The sequence below is a fragment of the Peromyscus maniculatus genome, chromosome 3 (genome assembly GCF_049852395.1).
Source record: "Peromyscus maniculatus bairdii isolate BWxNUB_F1_BW_parent chromosome 3, HU_Pman_BW_mat_3.1, whole genome shotgun sequence".
In the NCBI taxonomy this organism is placed as follows: domain Eukaryota; kingdom Metazoa; phylum Chordata; class Mammalia; order Rodentia; family Cricetidae; genus Peromyscus; species Peromyscus maniculatus.
Window position 1 is genome coordinate 128,749,356 of NC_134854.1, and position 24,829 is coordinate 128,774,184.

General features: G+C 39.0%; 1 protein-coding gene across 6 annotated transcripts in view; it reads left to right on the top strand.

Moving 5' to 3' along the window:
• Positions 1-24,829, top strand: part of Cntn4 (contactin 4) — a 1,007,992-nt gene that overhangs the window by 758,122 nt on the left and 225,041 nt on the right. For all 6 annotated transcript variants that reach the window (XM_042273735.2, XM_042273733.2, XM_042273730.2 and 3 more), the window contains one exon: positions 18,737-18,934. In XM_042273735.2, the coding sequence (XP_042129669.1) occupies positions 18,737-18,934 (198 nt within the window). The remainder of the gene's footprint in view (positions 1-18,736; positions 18,935-24,829) is intronic.

Here is a 24,829-nt window from a genome sequence, read left to right on the forward strand (position 1 = left end):
AGCTCCTTTTCCTTCTAAATTCTAGCACATCCTTTAAAACCTGAGCCAGCTTTCTGGCCGCCAATACCAATTAGGTGGAGCTCTGTAGACAAGTCCAAATCTATCTGCACTCCCTGCCCCATAACGATTTCTCACCAAGGCTTGGTATTTTATTGTTTACAAATTGTTTTCACATGTATAGTTTCATTTGACCATCAAGCCTATGAAGTGAGAAGTGAGGGATTGTTATCTCTTCTTCACATGTAAGAAAATTGAAAATTGTGGCTTAGAGAGATGAAGTGATCTGGAGAAGATTGCCGAGTCCGATGGAACAAGTCTCTCCGCCTTTCCCTCCCGCCCCCCGAAATGCCTTTTCCCATACGGTGAAAATGTGCAGCTGGCAAAAATCTCACATAATAGGTTTCAGAACTGCTGTGATCACTTACTAAGAAGAAGGAGGAAGGGAGAGGGAGGAAAGGAAAAGAGAGAAGGGAAGAAGGGGGGAAGGATGGGAAGGTATATTATTCTCTAGGTATTCATCCAACATCTGACAAAGGAAAGCGTTGGACAGATTTTCTTTTCCTACAGTGGTTTCCAACTATAATCTGTAATGTATGGACTAAGTATAAATTCACCTAGTTAAGTCCCAAATGCATCATTTTTAACTTATATGAAACATTTCCATTGATCTTTACATACCCAAATCGTTTCATATATAGGTTTCTAGAAGTTGAGAGAACATATTCATTTTATGATTTTGCTACAGCAATGGATTAATGAAGTAGACATTATACAGATGGTTAGGAGGTTCAATTTTTTGACTGGCTGTCCAAGGTTACATTTTGACACACACTTTTTCTTTCTGTTCCCCACTTTCATGTTTGGAGAAAAGACAGCATTACCTCATAGATGAATCAAATGAATTAACAACTGAAAATATGTGCAGAAAAATAAAGTGATGTCCTGACATATCAGTGTTGTATATGGCTTTGTCAATTTCACATCCCATCATGCTCTGTTAACATAAGTACATGATTTGGGATTGATTTTTAAAATGTACTGAAGTGGGTATGTAATTTATCAAATGATCGTAGTCATCCTTTTCCTTCTCACTGATCACAAGAAACCTTAGTGTTTATTGAATAATAATATGTCCTGGATAGTGGGATACTTATAATTAGTCTTCTGTTTTCAGTACTTCACTTGACCCTCTCACTGGCACTATGCAATAAATATTATTATTTATATTTCTCAAAAGAGGAAAAACTGAGCTCCAGATAGAAAGTAACTTTTCACTCAGAGTCATAGTAAACCATGGTTACAGGTACCTAACTTCAAATCCCAGGATAAGTATTATAGTCAACTGAGGTAAAGATAATAATTTTAAAGGACAAAACCAAAACAAGATTTTGCTTAGATATCAGTTGAAGAGCTGTAATTACTAGACATTATTTTCTCCTAATTTTTTTCTTGTAGTTGACATTTTTCTTTCAAGTCTCTCTGTTTTACTGCCTTGGAGAGAGAGAGAAGGGTTATTGGTAGGAATCTACCATTTCTAAGAGGCTAGCTTAAAATGAACAATTCTAAATGGGAGTAGGGATATGTCAGGTTAATGCACAAAGACTTCCCAAAAGACGTCCCCATGCAGACTTGGATACATAAGATTAAAAGTATTAGTAACAATTATGGGAAGGAATGTGTGATATCTCTAAGAAGAAGGGTGTCATAGGTTGGTTTGTATTTGCTAAGATACTTTGATAACAGGGGGCCGAAGTTTAGGATTTGGGGGGACACTTAAGCCTTTCTGTGACTGAATGTGTTGATATAAATAGTAAAAATGCTTCTTTTAAGTTGATTTCCTTTAAGAGTCCAAGTGGTCTCTGTTTCTTCCTTTAGCTATCAGCTGAGTTGTTGCTTTGCTTCTTCTGACCACTTGCTCATCCAGGGTACATTAAGTATGGAAGTACTAAGTACTCCTTCATAGCATCAACTATTAAAATCAGAGGATTTAAAGTCCCCTTTATGGCCCAGTTAGATTTTTTAACATCTCTGGCTGATATCTTTTGTCATACAATCCTTACTGGACCAATAACTGCCCTGGGCAATGAAATAATGATTGTTCAACCTTGTAACTCATCTTCATCCCTCTTACTGACCTTAGAGGAATGAACACTTATTGACATGGCAACCAAATGAAGCCTGCTAAAATAGAGAAAATTGAGCTGGGATGTAGCTCAGTAGTAGAGCACACATCCAGCATGGCAAAGAGTGAATAAAACAAGTACACTTGTACACTCTCTCTCACACACACACACACACACACACACACACACACGCGTGTATGTGTGTGTGTGTGTGTGTGTGTGTGTGTGTGTGTGTGAGAGAGAGAGAGAGAGAGAGAGAGAGAGAGAGAGAGAGAGAGAGAGAGATTTTGAAAAATTTGACTAAAGGTTAATTTATAAATGCTCAGAATTTGAACATCAATTATATGAATTTTAGATCACATCTTTAATTGAGGAGGGTGTGAAATTTTAATAATCTGATAAAAAGGCTGTGTGTTAGTGACTTGTGTGGGAGTTGGTTATTATTGCTTGGAAGCTTGCTCAGTTAGTCATATTACTGCTTAGAGCCTTTAAAATGTAAATAATTATAGTTTAATTGACATTTCCATATTTAGCCCAAATCATTCACCATTTCTAAGTATCCCTTTTAGTTCCAAGTTGAATTATTCTTTTTCCTCAGAAATTACTAATCTCAGAGTAAAAAGACAGACTTTCATCATATTGCAACAAAACCCTTTATGTCCCTATGGGTTGTGCTAGCATAACCTATCTTAGGGCATGTTTTTCAATTCCTACAATGTGGGTGGCACATGTGTCCGGATATTTAGTATTTATCAGATCACCTGGTCCTCTGAAATCCCCAAATCTCCTAGGCGTCAATTCTACTATGAAGGATTTTCCTGGTCCCTATGTCAAAAGACCTGACACATCAGTCAGTGAAGTCACCTCAAGTCACCATGTCACTGGTGCATGCAGCTGAAGATTGCCCTTGTACTTGTTTTTGACATAGGAAAAAAAATGTTTTCCTCTTCTCAGAAGATGCCTGTTTTAATCCCACATGTTGTCCCACTGGCTCCTTGTGAACTCACCTTACTTTCCTACATCTCATGTTCTCTGCCTGTCTCCTATCTACCCACTTCTAAAAAGTGATAGAGATGACAAGTGATACCATGGTTATGGGTGTCTTTAAGAAGCCAAGGATGTAGCTCCATAGCAGATTCCTCTCCTAGTATGTATACAAACCTGGGTTCAAATCTCAGGTCTTAAAATAAAAAAAGTATAAAGAAAATGTAAAGAATTGACAGGCTATAGGTTTTCTTATGTACTTATTATGAGTAACCCTATTTAGAGGAATCTCAGCCATGAGAAACAGTGTTATCTCCTCTTCTCATGGAAATATCTTAGGCTAAAGCTGGCTGCCACCTCTGAGTAGCTGAGATCTAGCCAGATCACTGGTGTCATCTGGTAACTCAAGAGGGATCATCACTATGTGCCCTTTAGCCTCAGTTATGATATGTAAGCTTGCTTCAGCATCTTTGGATGCTTCAGTTTTACATTTTCTAGTTACTGGTGACTCATTCTGAGATGGACAGTGGTCATCATTCAGATATTTACAAAAGAGACTGGCAGCAGTGTGTTAGGAAAAACAAAAGAAAAAGGAAAGAAAAAAAGAGAAGGAGGTGGGGAAGAAGGAGCAGGGCAGGGAGAGAAAAAGGATTGTTGTAGAATATTATTTGAAGGTGTGTTACTTTTGTTTATGTTGCATTTGTTTAACTCTGTGAAGCTGTTTACAGTGCCTGTGTAAAACACCTGATGGTCTAATAAAGAACTGCCCAATAGCAAGGCAGGAGAAAGAATAGGCAGGGCTGATAGGCAAAGAGAATACATTGAGCGAGAAAACTGGAACAAAAGGATTGAGACAGAGCCAGAGAACATCAGGGGACCAGCCACCCAGCTACACAACCAGCAAGCCATGGAGTAAGAGTAAGATACAGAAGTAATGGAAAAAGCCCAGAGGCAAAAGGCTGACAGGATAAGTTGAGATATAAGGAAAACTGGCTAGAAACTAAGCCAAGCTAAGGCCGGGCATTCATAAGTAATAATAAGACTATACATGAATTTATTTGGGAGCTGGGTGGTGGGCCATTCAGCTACATAACCAACAATGGAGTAAGATTTACAGAAATAAAAAAAAAGCCCAGTGGCAAAAACAAATGGGATAAGTTTAAAAAAATAAATAAATAAAATAAAAGCTGATTAGAAACTAAGCCAAACTAAGGCCAGGCATTCATAAGTAATGATAAACCTCCATGTGTGATTTATTTGGGAACTGGGTGTTGGGCCACCCAAAAAAAAAGAGCCAACCTCCACAACAACACCAACCCTGCCTTTACCCCATCAAAAGAGTCACTTAATATACTTTTGTCTTTTCTAATACCTTCCACATGCTGATGGAAATATTCAGGAAAGGATCAGTTCCATTTATTTCTCTTTGTCCCTATACCAGAAAGCATGTGTCAAACACTCAGTTGCCTGAGAGTCCTGTGGGCTTGAAGTGACCTCTAGAAATGGTATAGACTGGCAAGTTAGAGACTTTATGCCAGTTCCTCACTGAGACTCACCTCTGCCAATGGAATCTCTGATTGGATGAGGGATCATGCAGGCAAGTCTTTAAAGTCAGGAGTCAATCCAAGTGTAGACCCACGAGTCTCAGCATCCACATCACTTGGGATCTTGAATTTCAATTTCTAGAAGTTATTTTATACATATGATTAATATAATGAAATATATAATATGCATTAATAATAAGTATATATGGAGGCTTCTGAGTACTAGGTTTCCATATGACTTTTTCAAAATATCTTTAGCATTATTTATCCTTCCCCACACTTCCTCCTCTATGCTACTCTCCATTTTTCTACCCTAGTTTAACACTTCTTCCAGTATTCCTTTCACCCTTTTGTACCAGTGCCTTCTATCTCTACTCCTGAAAGCCCCTCCTCATGGCCCCATCATAACTTCCTGACCTCTGTGGGTATTCCAGATGAAAAACAAATACCTGAGATTCAAAGATAACATCAACAAATGAGAGAAAACATGCAATGTTTGTCTTTCTGGTCTGGGTTACCTCACTCAGAATGATTGTTTCGATCTCCTTCCATTTACCTATGAATTTCATTTTTTAAACATCTGAATAATATTCCATATGTAAATGTACCACATTTTCATTATCAATTCACCAAATGATTGACATCTGGGCTGTTTCTACTTCCTGACTATTGTGACTAGAGCAGCAGGAAATGATAAATGGTTATCTCTAGATGGACCATTAATGTATTAGCTTTTTGAGAATCTCCACACCTAGTGTCTACACCAGTTTGAACTCTCCCCATACACACCCCCTACACACACAAGCACACACACACACATACACACACACACACACCACATATATTCCCTGACACACACACACCATGCACACAGTAGCATTTATCTTTTTAAAAAAAAAAAAAAAAAAAAAAAACCTTGGCCATTCATCTTTTGTCTTAGAAAAGCCCTTTCAATAGTTTAGTTGCTCACTTGGACTTGAGGTCCACTTAGGGTAACAGACACTGTGCTTCTCTCCCTCTGGATGCTCCTAAGGACTGATATCTAAGCACTATGTTAACAGTACCAGGATAGACCACTGTCTAGACATCTGTTTTATTTTTCACTATTTTCAAAACATTAGAAATCATAGAAGACACATATACTTGTCAAGCCATGTCCCTTCATTTCTACCACTCAAAAGCCAAACCATGCGAAGAAAACAGATACTTTCCTGTTTGAGACATGCACACACACACACACACACACACACACACACACACACACACACTTTGGGGGATGCAGAGCTTTCTAGCTAGAGATTGAAAAACATTTCTTAAACTTTTTCACGAATACATTTGTAAAAGCAAAAGAGAGTCAGAGTCTACCCGGGGAGCCTAGGAGTATATCCCAAGGCAATCAGCTCTAAGTATAAGATTTAGTTGAAATCTTTCCATTTGTCTTTGCAATTCATGTGAATATCATATCATATTCCATTTCCTCATATACCCATATCAATGTGTTAAATTACTTTTCAAGTTAAATTCCTTAACTCCACTTACAAATTTCTAAAGAAAATCCTCATCCCCAAGAAAAATGTTCAATTTTTCCAACAACATAGTGACAAGAAAATAAGTGATATATAAAATTGGGGAAATTTTAAGCTATATTCAGAGCAGTATTCAAGGACTCTTGTGCATTAGAAAATGGCACTTTTGGCATCGGCCTTCCAACACCCCCATTGCCACATCCCAGTGAGTAAGTCGCATGTACTAAAAATATCATGGAAAAAAAGCAGAAGCCCCTTAGTCAGAGGCTTAATTTTAGAAATGCTGCCACAAGGTTGGGTGAGATTTAGCACTAATCTAATCTCTGCCTCAACACCTCGTTCCTCCACAGTCAGTGCTGGTTGAATGACCTTTACCCAAAATGCTTGGGACCAGAAATAGGTTAGATTCTTTGAAATTTTTGATTATTTGCACAGACATAAAACAAATACCATTAGGATGAGACACTGAGTTTCAATATAAAATTTACTTGTAATCACATGCACAAATTGGCATGACACCAAGGTAACTTTTACATTTAAATAATTTTGTGCATGAAACAACATTCTGTATGGAATTTTCCATTAATGGCATCTGGGCTGTGGCAGTGGACTGCGGATTGTTTCATATTTGGGCTTTTCCAATGAGTGATGGTTAGCCTATATTGTAAAGATGATAAACCATTTGGGATTTTTGTGCCACCACAACTTGTTTGGAGGTGATTGCCTAAAGCACTATATTGAGAATGTTTCTGAATCTGTGTCTGGCAGAATCAAATATAACTGTCAGCCATGGGTATAAAAGTAGCTCCTTATAGTCTAAGTGACAGATGTTTGTCATGCCTTTCCTGTTCTTTCCAGCACTGATAGATAATGACATCAGTGTCTGGACCCCGAACAGTCTTTCCTGATGCACAGAACAGTCTGTACCAAATTCTCTATGTCATAGAGCATTTGTAACAAGGTGTCCTGCCAGTGAGGGCCAAGGTTTCATTGACCTTTGCTGTAAAGGGTTATCACTGTCATTACAGGAGTTAAGTGCCCATTAATCTATCATCTAATTAATAAAGGTGTAACATTGATTCTCTTTCCACATCTGTAGATTTCATCTCCTTTGTATCCTCCTCAATATCCATGTTTCCTAAAATATTATTCATCAGAGCACAGGATACATATTACCTTAAATTCATCTTTTGGTGTCTCAGTATAGTTAGAGGTTACCTAGTGCATTCATTGGGAGTAGCTCACAAATCCCTCATTCAACACACTCATTGGACTCTCTTCATAGCTATAGAACATGTCTGACCATCAGAGCTAATTAGCCCATAGGGTTTCTGGCCCAGTTTTCTTTTGCTGGGAGAAGTTATGGATCTTTAGGAAACTCATAACTTAAAACATTTTCTTTTTCCCAAATTCATAAAAAAGACAAGCAACTTAACATCTATTTAAATGGTAATTTATTAGGAAGAAGGGAAAGATATGGCCACCATAATCTCAAAGGTTTACAACACTGTGTCTGGTGACTAGTGAAAGCCATGGTTGAGGTAGACAGATACTCCTTTTATTATCTAAGTTTTCAGATGAAAAACAACAGTAGAAAGAACTTAGCATCTGATAATCACTGAAGCTCAGACTCAGTCCACGTCTTTTGACAGCCAAACCAGGCATTGTCCCTTGTGGCTATTTAGGAAAACTGCTAACTGATCCGAACTCCAATCTTCAGAACTTCTGAGCATTTGCCAGCACTACTGTCCATTCCTGCGCCAAGAGTCCAGCTTTTATAAATAGTTGGTACTCGGCAACTGCTTGGCCATCCAGTTAACCAACGGAGACATTCACATTGGCTGTTTCACTTGCGAATTTGCTTCAAATACATCTTTCATACTTGCTTTTATAGCGCCATGTCTCAGTTCAAATTGAACCTCACAAGCACTGCACAAACTGTACGTCAGGTATTGATGAAACTGACTACAGATCAGAACATTGGTGCTGTTAAAGACTCTCTTGACTAATTCTAGTAGCTTTTCTATAAAACACAACCCAGATTAAACCAACTAAGCAACTGGTGTGTGTGTGTGTGTGTGTGTGTGTGTGTGTGTGTGTGTGTGTGTGTGTGTGGTGTATGGACACCAGAAGAGGACATCAAATCTACTGGAGATAGAATTACACACAGTTGTAAATGAATAACCCTTATTGTGGGAGCTGGGAACTGAATTTGAGTCCTCTGGAAGAACAGGAAGCATTCCTAACTGCTGAGCCACCTATCCAGCCCACTGGCACCATTTACGGACTTCACAATAACTACCTGTATAGTTCTTAATGAGGTTATTTTCTCACTCTATTTCATTGACAAATGAGCTGTCAGATTTGTTGATGTTTATGCAGAAATTATGGAATCTTAGTGTTGGAAGAGATGAATGGATCATCTCATTCTACTCTGTCAACTTCCAGATAAGGAAAACAGACCCCTTATAATCCCAAAATTTAACAAAATTAATAGCATACATCTGCCTAACAAAGCCCACTCTCTCAGACATTAAGTCCATCCTACATCCCTGTCCATGCTATGTACTAAATGTGCCATCATGCTCCATTCACGAATTTCTCTAGGTATTTTTTCTGGATCTGTAAAGTGGAAGAAGTAGAAATTAAAAACTGAAGAATCAAGAAAGGCATCTTTTAAAATATGACACATTTGCCATTGTTAGAATAGAAGTCAATGCAATAAGCATACAACTCTGGGAAGAAACTGGGGTCAGGAAAATTTAAGAGTGTCCATCAGGAGAATACATTCAGGCAGAGGAGCTTTGCTCAGTGAGCACCTGTGTCTGAAGTATCACTATCGCTTGATTAGTTTATTTTCAGAAAACAATAGCCAAGCATCCTGTACTCTTAGTCCATAGATATGAATAAGAGACCTATTCAGAGAATGAAGATGAGTTAATTTCCAGTCACTTTGAACACTCCAAATCAGAAAGCCATTGCTAGACCCTTCTGACTTAATCAGTGCCGTATTCTAACTGGTCTCAGTCTTTTCAGTTGAGCATCAGAAGTCTCACAATCCATTTAATACATTGCATTCCAAATATCTGTTTACTCAGTTGTTACAAATTGCCAATGGGACAGAAACTGTCTGTCACTTCCAGAGCAATTAGTGAGTGAAAACTTATCAAAAGAAATCTGTCAAGTTTGAGTAAGTATAAATATTGCATGGAAGTCCCAGAGGAAATCAAAGTGAGTGGGATATGTTTTTTTGCTCATTGCAGCACAGGAGAGTTTATTTTGTTTTATTTGCTTGGCTTTACTTTTTTTTTGGAATGTTGATAGCATTTTATATAACCCAATGGATTAATGTTTTGCTCTGATAAAAATAGGCTTTGGTTCTTCAGGGAAATCTGAATTGTCTGTTGAGTGGTTTAACAATAGTGTTCTTTACTTTTAAATGCCAAGGGTGTCTGTTGTCCTAACAGAGTGCTGGAACAGGAGCATCGCCAGGAACATTAGGTCATTTTCTGCCTAGCCATCTTCTGATGCCCCACCCTGACCTTTTCTAGTCCTCAGAATTTTCATATCTTCTAAGTCTAGAAATGCGACATGATCTGTTGATGCTATTTAGTTTTACTATTTTTTCTGCCTGCTCTGATATTGTGCTGTTATTGGATTATATTCCTTCCAGTCCTCCTGATGGTCCTGAACCTATAGACAAACACAAACACAATATTTCAGGTAGTGATATTTGCTACGAAGAAAACTCAGTTAATTTATCAGCTTGAGATGTCCTGTTTGAGGGCTGAGCATTCAGTCGAACATTGTTATTTTACTATTCCCCCATCGAGACTTTACCCCTAGTCTTCAGGGTGAAGTGCTCACAAAAAGACAGATGTTGAGTCGATGGTGTTGGGGTCCTTAGCACCATCTCTTTGATATTCTTCTTTTTAAATTTTAAATTACTTTTTTGGTCCTCCTCCAAGGAAATGGGTTTTGCTGTGACAGCACAGCTTTATAAATAATGTTATCATACTTCGTTCTTATTTGCACCCCCCTGCTCCCTCCCGCTTCCGCCTTGCTAGTCTCTCTGCACCTATACAGGTTCTACTTCTAATGTCTAGACACATGTATCCACGAATCTTCTTACGCATTCCTCTATCTTTTCTTAAGTCTTCTTCCTCCTTTCTTATAGTCTCTTTCTAATTTCATGACACACAAACACATGCTCATGCATGCATGTACACACACACACAGTAAGAGAGAGAGAGAGAGAGAGAGAGAGAGAGAGAGAGAGAGAGAGAGAGAGAGAGAGAGAGAGAGAGAATGAAGTCTAGATTCCACACACATGAGAGAGCATGCTATTTGTCTTTCTAATTCTGTATCCTTTTTCTTAACAGAATGATTTCTAGTTCCATCCATTTTCCTCTAAGTGTCATAATTTCCTTTGACATTCCTTTTAACAACTCAGGTTTGATCTCTTTTTTGGAACATGGAAAGTAGTTTTGGCATCATCTTGTTACTACAATTTGACAAGATTATTACAACTTACTGTTTCATCAGCCTCCTATTTTTCTCTCTCATTATTCATCATCATCTACTCCTTAGCTTTCATTTGCCCTTTATTCAATTTGAAAATAAATTCTATCCCTCAGTCTGATATACAACTTTCCAACTAGATTTCATGGAAATTATGGGGTCAAGTGATATACCAAAAGTTGTCCCTGAAATAAACTAGGAAATATTCTATGACAAGTTAAAACTGATAGTACATACTTATGATCCTATACTTCTGAGATAGGAGGATCACAAGTTTGAGGCCTGCATTGGAAACTTAGTCAAGTCTTGTCTTAAAATTAAACATAGATAGAGAATGGGAATGTTTCTCGGGTATACACTGCTTGCCTGTCCAATTTGTTCACCATTGGTCATGCAAGACAACTTGAGTAGGTGTTATTACTAAGCAGCTTAAACCCTAGAAGCTGCACTGATTGGCGAGGCACTTGGAGAATATATTGCAAACTTAGAATATATGACAGTTTGAGTATAACTTGGTATGTTAGTTTCTTGTCTCTCTGCTCTGACACAGGCTCTGAGAAAAGCAACTGGGGGAGGAGTTAGTTTGGCTTGCAGTTCTAGGGTGTAGTCCATCACAGCAGGGAGAGGATGGTAGTAGGAGCTTGCAGCAGCTGGTCGGTTATATTGACTGCATAGTCAGGAAATAGAAGCAGACAAATGTTTGTGTTCAACTCAGCTTCTCCTTTTTATTCAGTCTAAGACATGCCACACTGAGGGTGTGTCTTCCCTCCTTGCCACTGACTAATCTATTCCAGGTAATCCCTCACAAAGATGCACACAGGCATGTCTCCTCAGTGATTCCAGATCTCATCAAGTTGGCAATATTAACCATCACAAGTCCACCCCCTGTTAATCTAAAAACATACCACCTGTTAAACTAAAAACCATCATCTTCTACCATTGTTTCCTCAGCCCTTAAAATTTCCAGTGCTTTGAAATTCAAGTCTCATATGAAATTTAATGCAATCTCTTACTTCCTAAACAAATGAGAAATGTCAGTTACATCCAATGTACAAAGGCAAAAATAAATAAATAAACAAACAAACATACATTCCAATTCCAACTAGAAGGAATAGAGGCATAGGAAGGAATGATAAGACCAAAACAAACCAAAACCAAAAAGGGCAAACCTCAAATCCTGTACTTTCAGGTCCAGCATTGGAGACTCATGATAGAATCAACTGGGCTCCAAAAAACTTGGGTACACCCACCCCTCCAGCTATAATGACTGTAGACTGTAGCCTCTCCTTTGGAACTCCACTCCATACCTGAGGCTTTTTTCAATGGACATCTCCTAACATCCCGGGGGTTCCGTTTCAACTTAATCTTAACTGGTTTATTCAGTAGCCCATCAGGATCTTCTTGCAGGGAATTTGATCCTTCCACACATTACTTGGCTTTTGTGGCTTTTTGGAATTATGACATTAGAGTCCATGATCCCTTTAATCTTGTATCCTTCTTGCCTGCAAAACCAGTACTATGTAGATGGTGGTACCAATTTGTCTGCAAGCTCTGGATGTACCCTGGCCCCTGTTTACCAGCTTTTATGTGGTGATCCTGAGGAAATAGTACCACAAGTGGGTGCTTTGAAGGAGCACCTCCAGGAGCACTCTCCACTTTCAAATGCATGCATTGGACGGTATGAAGCATTTCATGGATACGATGTTTTCTTCAGGATACTTTTGTACTATTCCAATACAGTGGAGGGGGTTTGCTTTAATGCCGCTAATCTTTTAGAAGTTATGGTTGCCTTCTCAGCACCAGCCTGATCTAGAACTTTAGACACATTCATTTCTGGGACAATTTGCACATTTTGCATATGTCCCTACCTCTTTTAACATTCTCACTGCAGGTCTGAATCAGAACATTGAGGAGGAGCCATGACACGCCCTGAATGCTGACCTGTCTGGGTATTTCACCCACCATGCTAATTTAATCAATTATCACTACATTCAGACTCACTTCAGTTCTCATGCCATGGCTTAATGTAGCCAGACTCTACCCTAAAATATAGGAATGGCTTCCAGCCCAGTTTCCAATAGAGTCCCTGTTCTTGTCTGAAACCTCTGCTGTTTGCATTTGTCTCAGTGTTCTTGCTTAACAAACCCCCACCTGAATAGTCCATTAACCTCTGCTTATAATATTTTTATCAGTTGCTATTTTATTGCTGTGATAAAACACCATGACCAAGGCAACTTCTAAAAGGAAGGGTTTATTTAGCTTCTGGTTCCGAAGGGATAAGAGTCCATCATGGTGGGGCAACATGGCTGTAAGCACCAGGTAGCTTTGTCAGCAAAAGAGCTAAATGCTCACATCTCACCACAAGCAGGATGCAGAGAAAGCAAACCTGGAATGGTTCAAGTCTTAGTCTCTCAAAATCTGTCCCCAGTGATAAACTTTCTCCAGCAAGGCCACATCCCTAAGCCTGCCCCAACAGTACCACTAACCAAGTCCTCAAATATCTGAGAATATGGGAGAATCTCATTCAAATCACCACAGTATTTAATGACTTTTGTAGTTTAAAGTTCCACATTCTTCTACATTCCTCCAGCAAGCCAGTCCCAAAGGCCTAAGTACTACATGGTCAGGTTTATTATAGCACCTCATGTATTAGTCAGTTGACTTATTTTGTTAATAAAACGACTGACAAAGGCAACACCAGGGGGAATGCATAGAGAGATGAGAAGGTAAAAGCACTTGCTGCACAAAAAAACGAAGATCTGAATTCAAGTTCAAGAGCCCGTCTAAAGCTTGGCATGACTGTGCACCCCTGTAACTCCAGTGCTGTGGGAGAGAGGAGAGTCAGGAGCACCATTGGGACTTGAAGACTCTCAGCCTAGTTTCAGGATCAGTGGCAGATCCTACCTCAAAAGAAATAAAGTGAACAAAGAAGGAGCATGAAACCTGATTTCCTCTTCTCTTCTCTGCAAGTGTGCACACACAGGCATGCATAAATCACATACACGCAGCAAACTTAGACACACTTGTAGGGTGGAGGGGGACAGACAGAGAGACAGAGAGAGAACTCAAAGAGGGTAGGATTTATTTTGGCCCACAATTACAGGATACAGTCCATCGTGGTATGGAACTCCTGGATGCAGGAGATTGATATTGATATGGGGGAAGAGGATGGTCATTGCATAATGAAGTCCAAATACTCTGGAATGACTAAAGACTCTCTAGAATTTTTCAAGGATGTTTGCTTATTGTCCCTGTTTATTTTCTACGAGTCTAATAAGACCAAAACAAAAAGCAACTTGGGAAAAAAGGTTTATTTTGTTCACATATCCCAATCACAGTCCAAGTAAGGGCAGGAACTCAAAGCTGGCATACTGTCTTGCTCAGCCTGCTTTGCTTATATATCCCAGTGGCCCATGCCCAGAAATGGTCCCACCCACAGTGGCTGGGATCTCCTACATCCATCATCAACCAAGAAAATGCCTATGGACCAGTTTAATGAGGGCCATTCCTCCACTGAATTCCCTCTTCCCAGATGACCTCAGCTGCTATCAAGTAGACAAAAAAAAATAACCAGCACACTTATCAAAATTGCTTGAAGGAAAAATGTTTGCCAAGTGACTTGATCATGTGACCTTTTGAATTAGGGGTTGAGTATAGAATAGAGAGTCATGTTCAAGTACCAAATGGTAGGAGATGCTGCTGTAACTAGAGTTTTCCTGCCTTGTCCACAGTCAGGACAAATCTTTGTCACCCGCCAGTCCCACAGCCACTCAGACCCAACCAAGTAAACACAGAGACTTATATTGCTGACAAACTGTATGGCCATGGCAGGCTTCTTGCTAACTGTTCTTATAGCTTAAATTAATCCATTTTCACCTTGCCACGTGGCTCATGGCTTACTGGCATCTTCACATGCTGCTTGTCATAGCAGCGGCTGGCAGTGTCTCCTTCTGCCTTCCTGTTCTTTCTCTTCTCCTCTCTGTTAGTCCCGCCTATACATCCTGCCTGGCCACTGTCCAATCAGTGTTTTATTTATTGACCAATCAGAGCAATTTGGCATACAAACTATCCCACAGCATGCTGCTGTGGGCACTTAGAGTTGATTGTGTCTCCCATGAACTCACCAAGGCATTTAAGTCACAAACATAGCAAAATTAAAGAAATTAACTTATTCACAAATAGATGAGATAGCATGCTAGCAGAATACTTTTTCTTTTTTGAGACAGAGTCTCATGTATCCCAGGCTGGCCTTAAACTTGTTGTAGATGTTGTCCTTGAACTTCTGATTCTGCTTATATCTCATGAATGCTGGGATTACAGATGTGCATTACTGTCTGGTGTATGTAGTGCTCGAGATTGAACGTAGGCCCTCCTTCATGCTAGGCAAGCTATTTACCAACCGAGCTACAACTCAGGCTCCACTGAGTCCATTTTTAAAAGAGAGATGGCGGAATGTGAAGGCACTCAAGGAGTAGAATAATGAAGAGGAAGTATGGTGGCAAATATGTATAAAAACAGGCTCATGAAACCCGTTCATTGGTGTGCTATAATGAATGAATAAAATGAAACAAATAACTTTACTTTTATAATTATTAAGCTGGTGACAGACAAGATAATATAACTCAAATCTGTACAACTCCCCAGACATTTTAACAATTTTTTGCATAAACTGACTATTAGTACATATATCTATATCCCAGTGTAAATTTTTACCATTTTGTTGATGAAGAAGTAGAAAACGAAAGACTTAAAGTGGTTTCCCTTATGTAACACAGATTTGGCTTTGGTACTTTCCCTCTAATTATAAAATACCAGACCAGATGTCTTTCTTCTAATAGCTGCTTTCTGGTTGCTAAATTCCTCCCTCAGAACTCAGAGGACTTCACAGCCACTAGCCACTACAAGAGTTTAAAAAAAAATCTCAAGGGGGAAAACTTTAGTTTTGTATATTTGATTTCAACTCTCCTTAGAGAAATGTGAACTGATTTAATTTTGTCTTTGTAAATTACTTTGTAATGTCTACTTTATGGCTTTGGAGATGTTAGCTTATATTTAAATTTTTCTTTTAGCTTTTTAGAGGATATATGGTCTTCTCATTATCCATATTAGAAAACGGCAGGCAGTGGTGGCACACGCCTTTAATCCCAGCACTCGGGAGGCAGAGGCAGGCGGATCTCTGTGAGTTCGAGGCCAGCCTGGACTATCAAGTGAGTCCCAGGAAAGGCGCAAAGCTACACAGAGAAACTCTGTCTCAAAAAAAAAAACATATTTGGGCTGGAGAGATGGCTCAGTGGTTAAGAGCACTGGCTGTTCTTCCAGAGGACCCGAGTTCAACTCCTAGTGCCCATATGGCAGCTCACAACTGTCTGTACCTCCAGTTCCAGGGAATCTGACACCGTCATACCAATGCACATAAAATAAAGTTAAATAAAGTATTTAAAAAAAAAAAGAAAAGAAAAGAAAACGGGGATGCTGAGAGATGGCATGGTTTGTCAGAAATGTGATTATAGAGTCAAGTACAGAGCACATTGTCTGCCTTGCTGACTTTAATAAGTCTTTTCTTATTTTCTTACTGGAAGGAGACCCTGCTAGATTATGTTTCCTCCTGACCTATTATCTGGTCTTTTCCTACATAAAGTTTGGGTGTCTTTTTTTATTTGTTTTGTTTTTGTTTGTTTGTTTTTGATTTGGAAATCGTCAACTTACCGGGTGTTATCTGAGGTTTTTTTTTTTTTTTTCAAATTTTTTTTAGTTTTTTTTTTTTTTTTTTTAATGTTTGTGGAGTGTTTTGCCTATGTGCATATCTGTGCAACATGTGTATTCCTAATATTTAAGGATGCCAGAAGAGAGCTTCAGATCCTCTGGAACTGGAGTTTCAGATGGCTGTGAGCTGCCATGTGGGAGCTGGGAATTGAACCCAGGTCCTCTGGAAAAACAAGTGCTCTTAAATGCTGAGCTATCTCTCCATTCTTATGTAATTTTTCTTGGGAATGTAAACAAATATCTACTTGCCCCAGACAGGGTGCTAGTGACAGATCAAAGAAACTATGCCCTCTACCAAGTCTAACTTAGTAAAGCACTAAGTTGATTGTGGTTATTTATAGAAGTGTGGGTGAGGGTTTGCTTATAGGAGCAGGGATGTCTTGAAGGCAGAGGCTTCAGTAAAAAGACTACCTCACATGAGTGACAACTAAGAAAAGCCCTATCCTCACAGCTCCTTGTATTAGCTGAGGTTAGAGTCACTCCTTCCCAGAAATCTTCCTACTTATATGAGGAAGGGTCTTACAGATGTATTGAGTTTCAGGAACTTCCTGAGACTTAATTTTTTTTTTTTTTTTTTTTTTTTTACTTCCTGAGCCTGGTAAGATTCATGTACTTTCTGATTCTTAACAAGATTTTTCTCCAGGTTAGAATGTTTCATATGAGGAGAAATTGCTTCATGACCTTAGGAAGAACTTATTTTTTATGTCTAGTATCCTCTTGACATTAGCATGGGGTTACCTCTAATTACATGTACATACATATAGTGATTAGCTTTTCTCATAGAAACATAATTATAGCTCTCCAAAATAATGCATGTAGAAATGTTGTAATTCTGGGATAAAGGAAGAACAATCTGCACAACCCCTCCTTTGTATGCCAACAATGGATTATTAAGGCAAAACATGTTTCTTGTTACACATTCAGTGGTTGAGGTCAATTACAGTTGGGATTCACTGAAGGATTAAACAGCAAAGATGCCTTCTACAATAATTAGTGTTCTCTTTACAAAGCTCAAGTGGCCTTTCTGCCATTTGCCAAGGACCCCTCATGCATTTAGAATTTAACCAGGATCATCTGAAAAAAAAAATGGCATAGAGTAACTCAGCCAGCTGTTTCTATAACCAGAGGCTCCCTGTGCATCTTGTTTTTTTTTTTTTTTTTTTTTTTCTTTCCTTCCCCCAACACAGCGAATTTTAAAGAGAAAAGTAATCTTAACTAATCAGGGCCAAAAGTTAGTATGTCATGTTTCAGCTTTGGACACATCTATGGGTCACACTTCATATACAGAAAGGGTGAAGTGCCTAGAGTTGAAGAAGTCTGATGTTCTTGGAACATGATGGTTCACTGTAGCCAGTCAGATAAATTCCTTGTCATCTGGTGTTCTTTGAATCGAAAACATGGGCTCATGTGTTCTTCAGTCACAAAATGTTCATCTAATCCTTATGAAAACCAAGAACAGTCAAAAGAATATTTCTGGATAGGACTGCTCCATTCATTTGCCCCACTGCATTCTGGGATGAGTTAAGTATTTGTAAGCATGTCTCTCTGACTATTTCTCCACACTCACTTTATTACGGATATGTCTTTTTCAACTATATTTTGAAGAACACATTTATATATGTGGAATAATTAAGACACAGGTGTGTACTTGGTGAGTAATAACTACAACATTTAATTACGATCTTATTAAAATTTTGGAGAATTAGTCAACCTTCTGCATAAGAAGAGAATTTCAGTTGAGAGTAGGAAAAATTGGGAAAAGAATGGATTGAATCTTAATACTTACTCTGTTTAAGGGTTAAGAATTTTGATTACTTTGTTTTTCTGTGTCAAAGCTCCTGAGTTAATGGAAAGGATGAAAGTCATCAAATACCACAGAGTACTATGCAAACCTGTAATCCAATGCACTATAGTGATCATTATTGCATAAGGAAAGTAATCCAAATAGTGTCCAAGGTAGCATCTCACATTACTATGTCAAGGTTATATATTGGGTCTTTAGCATTGAAGTCCTTTACAACTTGCTACAAAGTGCTTGACACATGCTTATTCCTTTGACTTCTAAAGGCTGGGTCTTTCTGAATCACTTTCAGGGTATCTTCTAGCCCTCTTGAAATAAAACTGAATGGCAGTAGAAAGCCTTTTGTGATTATCTCCCATTTATATTTTACAGGGTGAAGAGCAGCAATCTAAGTTTCTACCTTGACCACTTCTAACTGCAGCAAACTTCCAGAGCCAAAAGACTTACTTACAATGATGATTCTTGTACTTGCAGAGCTGAGCTATGCCTGGATCTTCAATGAATACCCTTCCTATCAGGATAACCGCCGCTTTGTTTCTCAAGAGACTGGGAATCTGTATATTGCCAAAGTAGAAAAATCTGATGTTGGGAATTATACCTGTGTCGTTACCAATACTGTGACGAACCACAAGGTCCTGGGGCCACCTACACCACTAATCCTGAGGAATGATGGTGAGTTGTCTACACAATTTTGTCAGTTCTATTTTTGGGGCTCACTGGTGGGGCATGGAAAGATTTATATTATTGGCACACAAGGCTTTAAAGAAAAGTCTAACACTTTCTGTATTTGGTACCCATTATTTTTTTCCACTTGTGTAAGGAATAAGCTCACAAACCAACTTTGGAAAACTAATTAGAAATCTGATTGCTAATCTCAACAGAGATAGGATGTGGATTTAGGTGAATATAAATAACAAAAGGATCTTAAATTGTGTACACATGCAAAATGAAGTGAAAGGTTGAACAATTAGCTCATTAATCAATTCTATGTAATTTAGTATTCAGAGTCCAGAAAGTGGTTTTAAATTATCCAAATAACATCTAGATATACAACAGTGAAGGCATAGTTCCTTAAACAGAGAAATTCAGAAATATGGATAGCTCATTTGAGACAAAAAATTTTAATTCCCCACCCCATTATGAGAATATTTTAAGAAAATGTATGAATCTTATGTAAATGTGTGGATGGCATAGGTTTTATCACCACATGCTTTTAAAAGACATTTTTGTTAGCCAAGGTACCATGACTCCTTCTACTGTGGAGATATATATATATATATATATATATATATATATATATATATATATGAAATTTCTTTTTTCTGAAATCCTCTCTTAGTCCAAAATTCTGACTTAGTAGATGATGTGCACTATGTCTTTCTGTTTCTTTAGAAATACCACCTTTTCTTCCAGGAAGCCATCTGCCCAGGTCTGCTGTTTCCACCCTTGTTACATCAGGCAACTTCTCATTAAACTCCAGTGAAATCTATTACTACACTCGTGTACACACACACACACACACACACACACACACACACACACACACACACAAACTCCTTATCCTGCTACACTTATTAGAGTGTGTCATGTAGTACTATCTTCCTTATTGCTGTCTGTAGCACAAATCTTAAAAGGTCTTATTAATAAAAACAAACCCGGAGCCAGATATTGGGGTGAACTCTGGAAGATCAGAGAAGCAGAACAAGCAACAGCTTCCTCACCTCATCAGCTCCTCAGCTGATGTTGTTTCCTCAGACTGGAAGCCTCTAAGTCCTCAACTGAGTGGATCTCAGCTGAACTGCTGCTAAAAGCCAAAAGCTTAAAAAGGCTCTAGTTCCTGGTCTTCATGCTTTATATACCTTTCTGCTTCCTGTCATCACTTCCTGGGATTAAAGGCATATGTCACCATGCCTGACTGTTTCCAGTGTGGCTTTGAACTCACAGAGATCCAGATGGACCTCTGCCTCTGGAATGCTAGGATTAAAGGCATGTGCTACCACTGCCTAAACCTGTGTCTAATATCGTGGCTGTTCTCTTCTCTGACCCCCAGATAAGTTTATTGGGGTGCACAATATATCAACCACAGCTGTCTAGTATAGAATGTAGCAAATAGAAATGTCTCATTAAATATTCATTGGGAGAAGGAAAACAAAGGTATAATTAAGCCCTGTAGGAAGGACCAATGTGACGATTTGAAGATTCATAGTTGACAGGTTTAGGTTTCTATTCTAGAAAGAAAGAAAGAGAGAGAGAGAGAAAGGGAGAGACAGAAAGAAAGAAAGAAAGAAAGAAAGAAAGAAAGAAAGAAAGAAAGAAAGGAAGGAAGGAAGGAAGGAAGGAAGGAAGGAAGGAAGGAAGGAAGGAAGGAAGGAAGGAAGGAAGGAAGAAAGAAGAGAGAGAAAACTTCTACTTCTTATACACATTTGAAAAGGACAAGATTATATCATACAGGTGAAGAAATTTTCAGTCAAGATGCTGATAACAAACATTTGTTGATCATTTACTATGTGCTAGATTGTACATTTAAAACTCAAGGAGTATCCTCTTTCACAGCTGAAGAAACTGGGACTCAGATGTGTTAAATAATGAATACAAAGGACAAATGAATAGGATTCCCACATAACACTTTGGCTTCTGACTCTAGAGCCTTGTGTTTTAAACCTTCTCCCTGATTCTTCTCACCATCCTACACAAAGCCCTTACATTAAGTCATATAAGAAAAAAAAAATGTCTTTTATTTCCCAAATGTATTACTCTGTCCATCCATTTTCTTGCAATGCAAGGGATTGAATTCAGGTCCTGGCACATGCTAGGCAAGTCTCTGCCACTGAACTATACACCCAGCTTACTCTGCCTCTCTATATTACTAGTGAACTTCATGCCCAAGTGGGTTTGAACTTGAAGTTTTCAGACCAGGGTATTAACAGTCAAATTAGCTATTATTTAGAGACAGATGGACTAAACATCCTTACAATAGAGACCATACTGGAAATTTTTAACAAACAATTTAGTTTTCAGACATTTTGTCTGTTTATACATTTAACTTGCATTTAGTTAGCCCTTGCAATGTGGCGGCCTTGTTTCTGCGTTCCAGGAAGCAGGACAACAGGCCCCTATTTAATGCTTCTATTGGTCTGTAAAGCATGACAGCAAGAGGCAAGTAGGACAAAGCGCAAATTTTAGTTTGTTTTTTAGAATAAACATGAAACCATATGAAAAATGGAAGCTCTGCGAGGTGTCTATGTACTGTAGAAAGGGTTACCATGGAAATCCTCTCTGAAGATGGACACAGGGCTATAGTTGCAATGTTAAAATGTCAGTCCTGAGAGGATAAGAAAGAGGAATAGTCCAGGCTGAGCTGTCATCACATCCAAAGGTCCTGAGGTAGAGAGAGAAAATCAAGAAAAACTTACCTGTTCTGGGAATGAGAAGAAAGTGGATGTGGTTTATGCTTACTTATCAGAGCAGAGAGTGGGTTGGAGTTTAAGAATCATGTGCCAGTGGTGGAGACCAGAGAGAGAAGACTAAAGAGTGTAGATGAATTGCTACACGGTCTTATTAATTAAAAACTAGGAGCCAGGAATTTGGGTTAAAGCCTGAGAGAAATCAGAGGAATAGGAAAAGCCAGAGCTAACCTCACCTCACCAACTCCACAGCTTCCAAAAGTGAGATACTTCCTGTTTACCCACACTGTTCTGCTATCTGATTTGCTCTCTCTGTCCATCTATATCACTTTGTCTTCCTTCCCAGCTCTGTCACTTCCTGTCTGTCTGTACAGACCTCCAGACCTCCATGGTTAACTAGTGTTGGAATTTAAGGCATGTGTCACCACGCCTGGCTCTGTTCCTCAATGTGGCCTTGAACTCACAGAGATCTAGACAGATCCCTGCCTGCCAAGTGATAGGATTAAAGGCATGTGCTACCATTGCCTTACTTCTGTACAGTGGCTGGCTTTTTCGACTGATCTCCAGGCAAGTTTTATTGGGAGACACAGTATATTGGGGCACAAAAAAATATATCACCACAGAAGAGCAATGATAAGCCCTTAGGAATTTGTATGCCTGGGAGTGACTGGAGTTTTTAAAAAGATTAATTGACTGCTTTCCAGAAGGGGAAAAAAAAAACCTTCCAGAAGGTGGGAGTTAAAATGCATATCTGATCAGTAAATAATTCACCTAAGGAATGGTGGTAACCTGGGTGTCTTAGTTAGGGTTTCCATTGCTGTGAAGAGACACCATGACCACAGCAAATCTTATAAGGGAAAACATTTAATTGGGGTGAAACCTCACTGTTTCAGAGGTTCTACCCATTATCGTCATGGCAGGGAGCATGGCAGCATGCAGACAGACACGGTGGTAGCTTCATCTTGACCAGAAAGCAACAGGAAAGACTGTGACACTGGGTGATATTTTGAGCCTAGGAAACCTCAAATCCTGCCCTCACAGTGACACACTTCCTCTAACAAGGCCATACCTAGTCTGACAAAGTCACTCCTCCAAATAGTGCCATTCCCTCTATAAACTTATGGGGGGAAGCAATTACATTCAAACTACCACACTGAGAAGGACAGAAGTGTATCCAAGTATACGTATAGTTTGCAGGTAAAAGTGTCGAATTTAACAATGCACTGGATATAAGAGAGAACAGACAAGGAAACCAAGAATGATGCAAACCTTTCCGGTTTAGCAACTGAGACTATATAAGAAAGCTATTTGTTAAAATAATTGAAATGGTTTAGCAAGCAGATTTACAAAGGAAAAGTTCAGGGTCCTAGTTTACATATTATTCATAAAGCCAGACACATGACTTTTTCCTTGGCAACAGAAAGAATTGCCAGGCCAGGCGATTGATGGTGGTGCACGCCTTTAATCTGAGCACTTGGGAGGCAGAGGCAGGCAAATCCCTGTGAGTTGAAAGCCAGCCTTGTCTAGAGAGCTGGTTGCGGGACAGCCAGGGCTGGTGTAAGTGTTTTGGTTGATTTCTCTGTCATAATATTCATCTGATATATCTGTGTTAGTTACTAACTTCTCCATCTTCACTCTACTTAAGAAAAGACTTTACAACCTGCATCAAACTCTGTCCTGAGCACTAGCATCCTCACTGCAGCACAACCAAAGTCAAATTACTATGGCGGATTATTGTTAAATTATTATGCCGCATTGTACTCACAAACAAACAGTCATCAGCTTAAAATGTAGGCAAGATGGACTGAAGATATAGCTCAGGCCCAGCTGATACAATTCCTGCCTGGCATGCGTAAAGCTCCAGGTCCAATCCTCAGTTCTGCATGAACCTGAGTACGGCGGCATATGCATGAAATCTCCAACTTTGGGAAGTGGAAGCAGGTGGATCAGGTACACGAGGTCATCCTCAGCTATTTAGTGAATATAAAGAGCTACACGAGAGCCAGTTTAAAAAAAAAAATAATGTCAGGCAAGGTACCAGCTCTGTCAAAAGGCACAAGTGCCACCTTTCCAGAAACAAAAATGAAAAAAGGTTGGGGGGGGGGGCGGATTTCTCTAAACAAAATGTATGTATGCCAAAATATCTAGTCAAAGGAATTAGCTGCCTTGGTGTGTCAAGTCATGGACATAATGCAATATTGACTTGGGTGTAGCAAACACAGCAGAAGACAAACATCACAGAAAACTGCTGCCTTTGAAAATGGGAACCAAAATTAGGAACACAGAAAGTCTGATATCATCATGCATACCTCAAGCTGGCAGCAACTTTGCTTTTTTGCTTGGTTTTTAGATTTATTTCTAAAATTTATTATCTACTCTATCTTCATAGAAATGACCAATGCTTTGTATTAGAATATTTTATCACAGAATTATCAGGCTAAACACCTCATTCTTCAGCAATTAATGCCCATTCATTCTTAATTTGCATGAGAGTTGCATGATAAAAATTTATAATATCTTTCTCGTTTAGACTAGAGTACATAAAATGAATATGAGTTCAATTACTAAGCACAAAACAGGTTATTTAATTAGCTTCTGTCTGAAGGTAAGAGAAGAGGGGAGATATAAATCAAAAGGAGATTGCAAAATTAAGATGACAGCCTTAATAAAGTCTATTCTGTGAGAGTAAAAAAAATCAATGAAATTATCACTCTACAGGAGCTGGTATTTAGCTGCTATGTTAGGCTGATGATATGCAAGGAGTGTGGAACTGGTACAGTCATTTTGATCACTGAAGCACACTCAAAATTTCACACCCTCTTTCTGACTCAGAAATATAACAAGTAAGGCAGAGGAAGTTCAAGCCTCAGCTAAACTAATTGCCACAACTGGTGCTTTGCATTGCTGTGAACAGATGTAGCTTAAATGCTTAGATTTTCCTGCTTCTCAAGTCATATCTTTTGAGTTCCAGGAAGGCAATTTTAGTCTCACTGTTTCCAGTCCAAAAGGTCACTAGAGTGTCCTAAAAAGTGAACCGTGAATCTTGGCTCAGGTGTTGACAGGAATCGGGGGTGGTGTCCTATATCCATCTCATTGCATTCACCATGTGCCCCTCGCTCGTTATCCCGTGGGCCTTTTGCACTGGCTCTTCCTGTAACCCAGC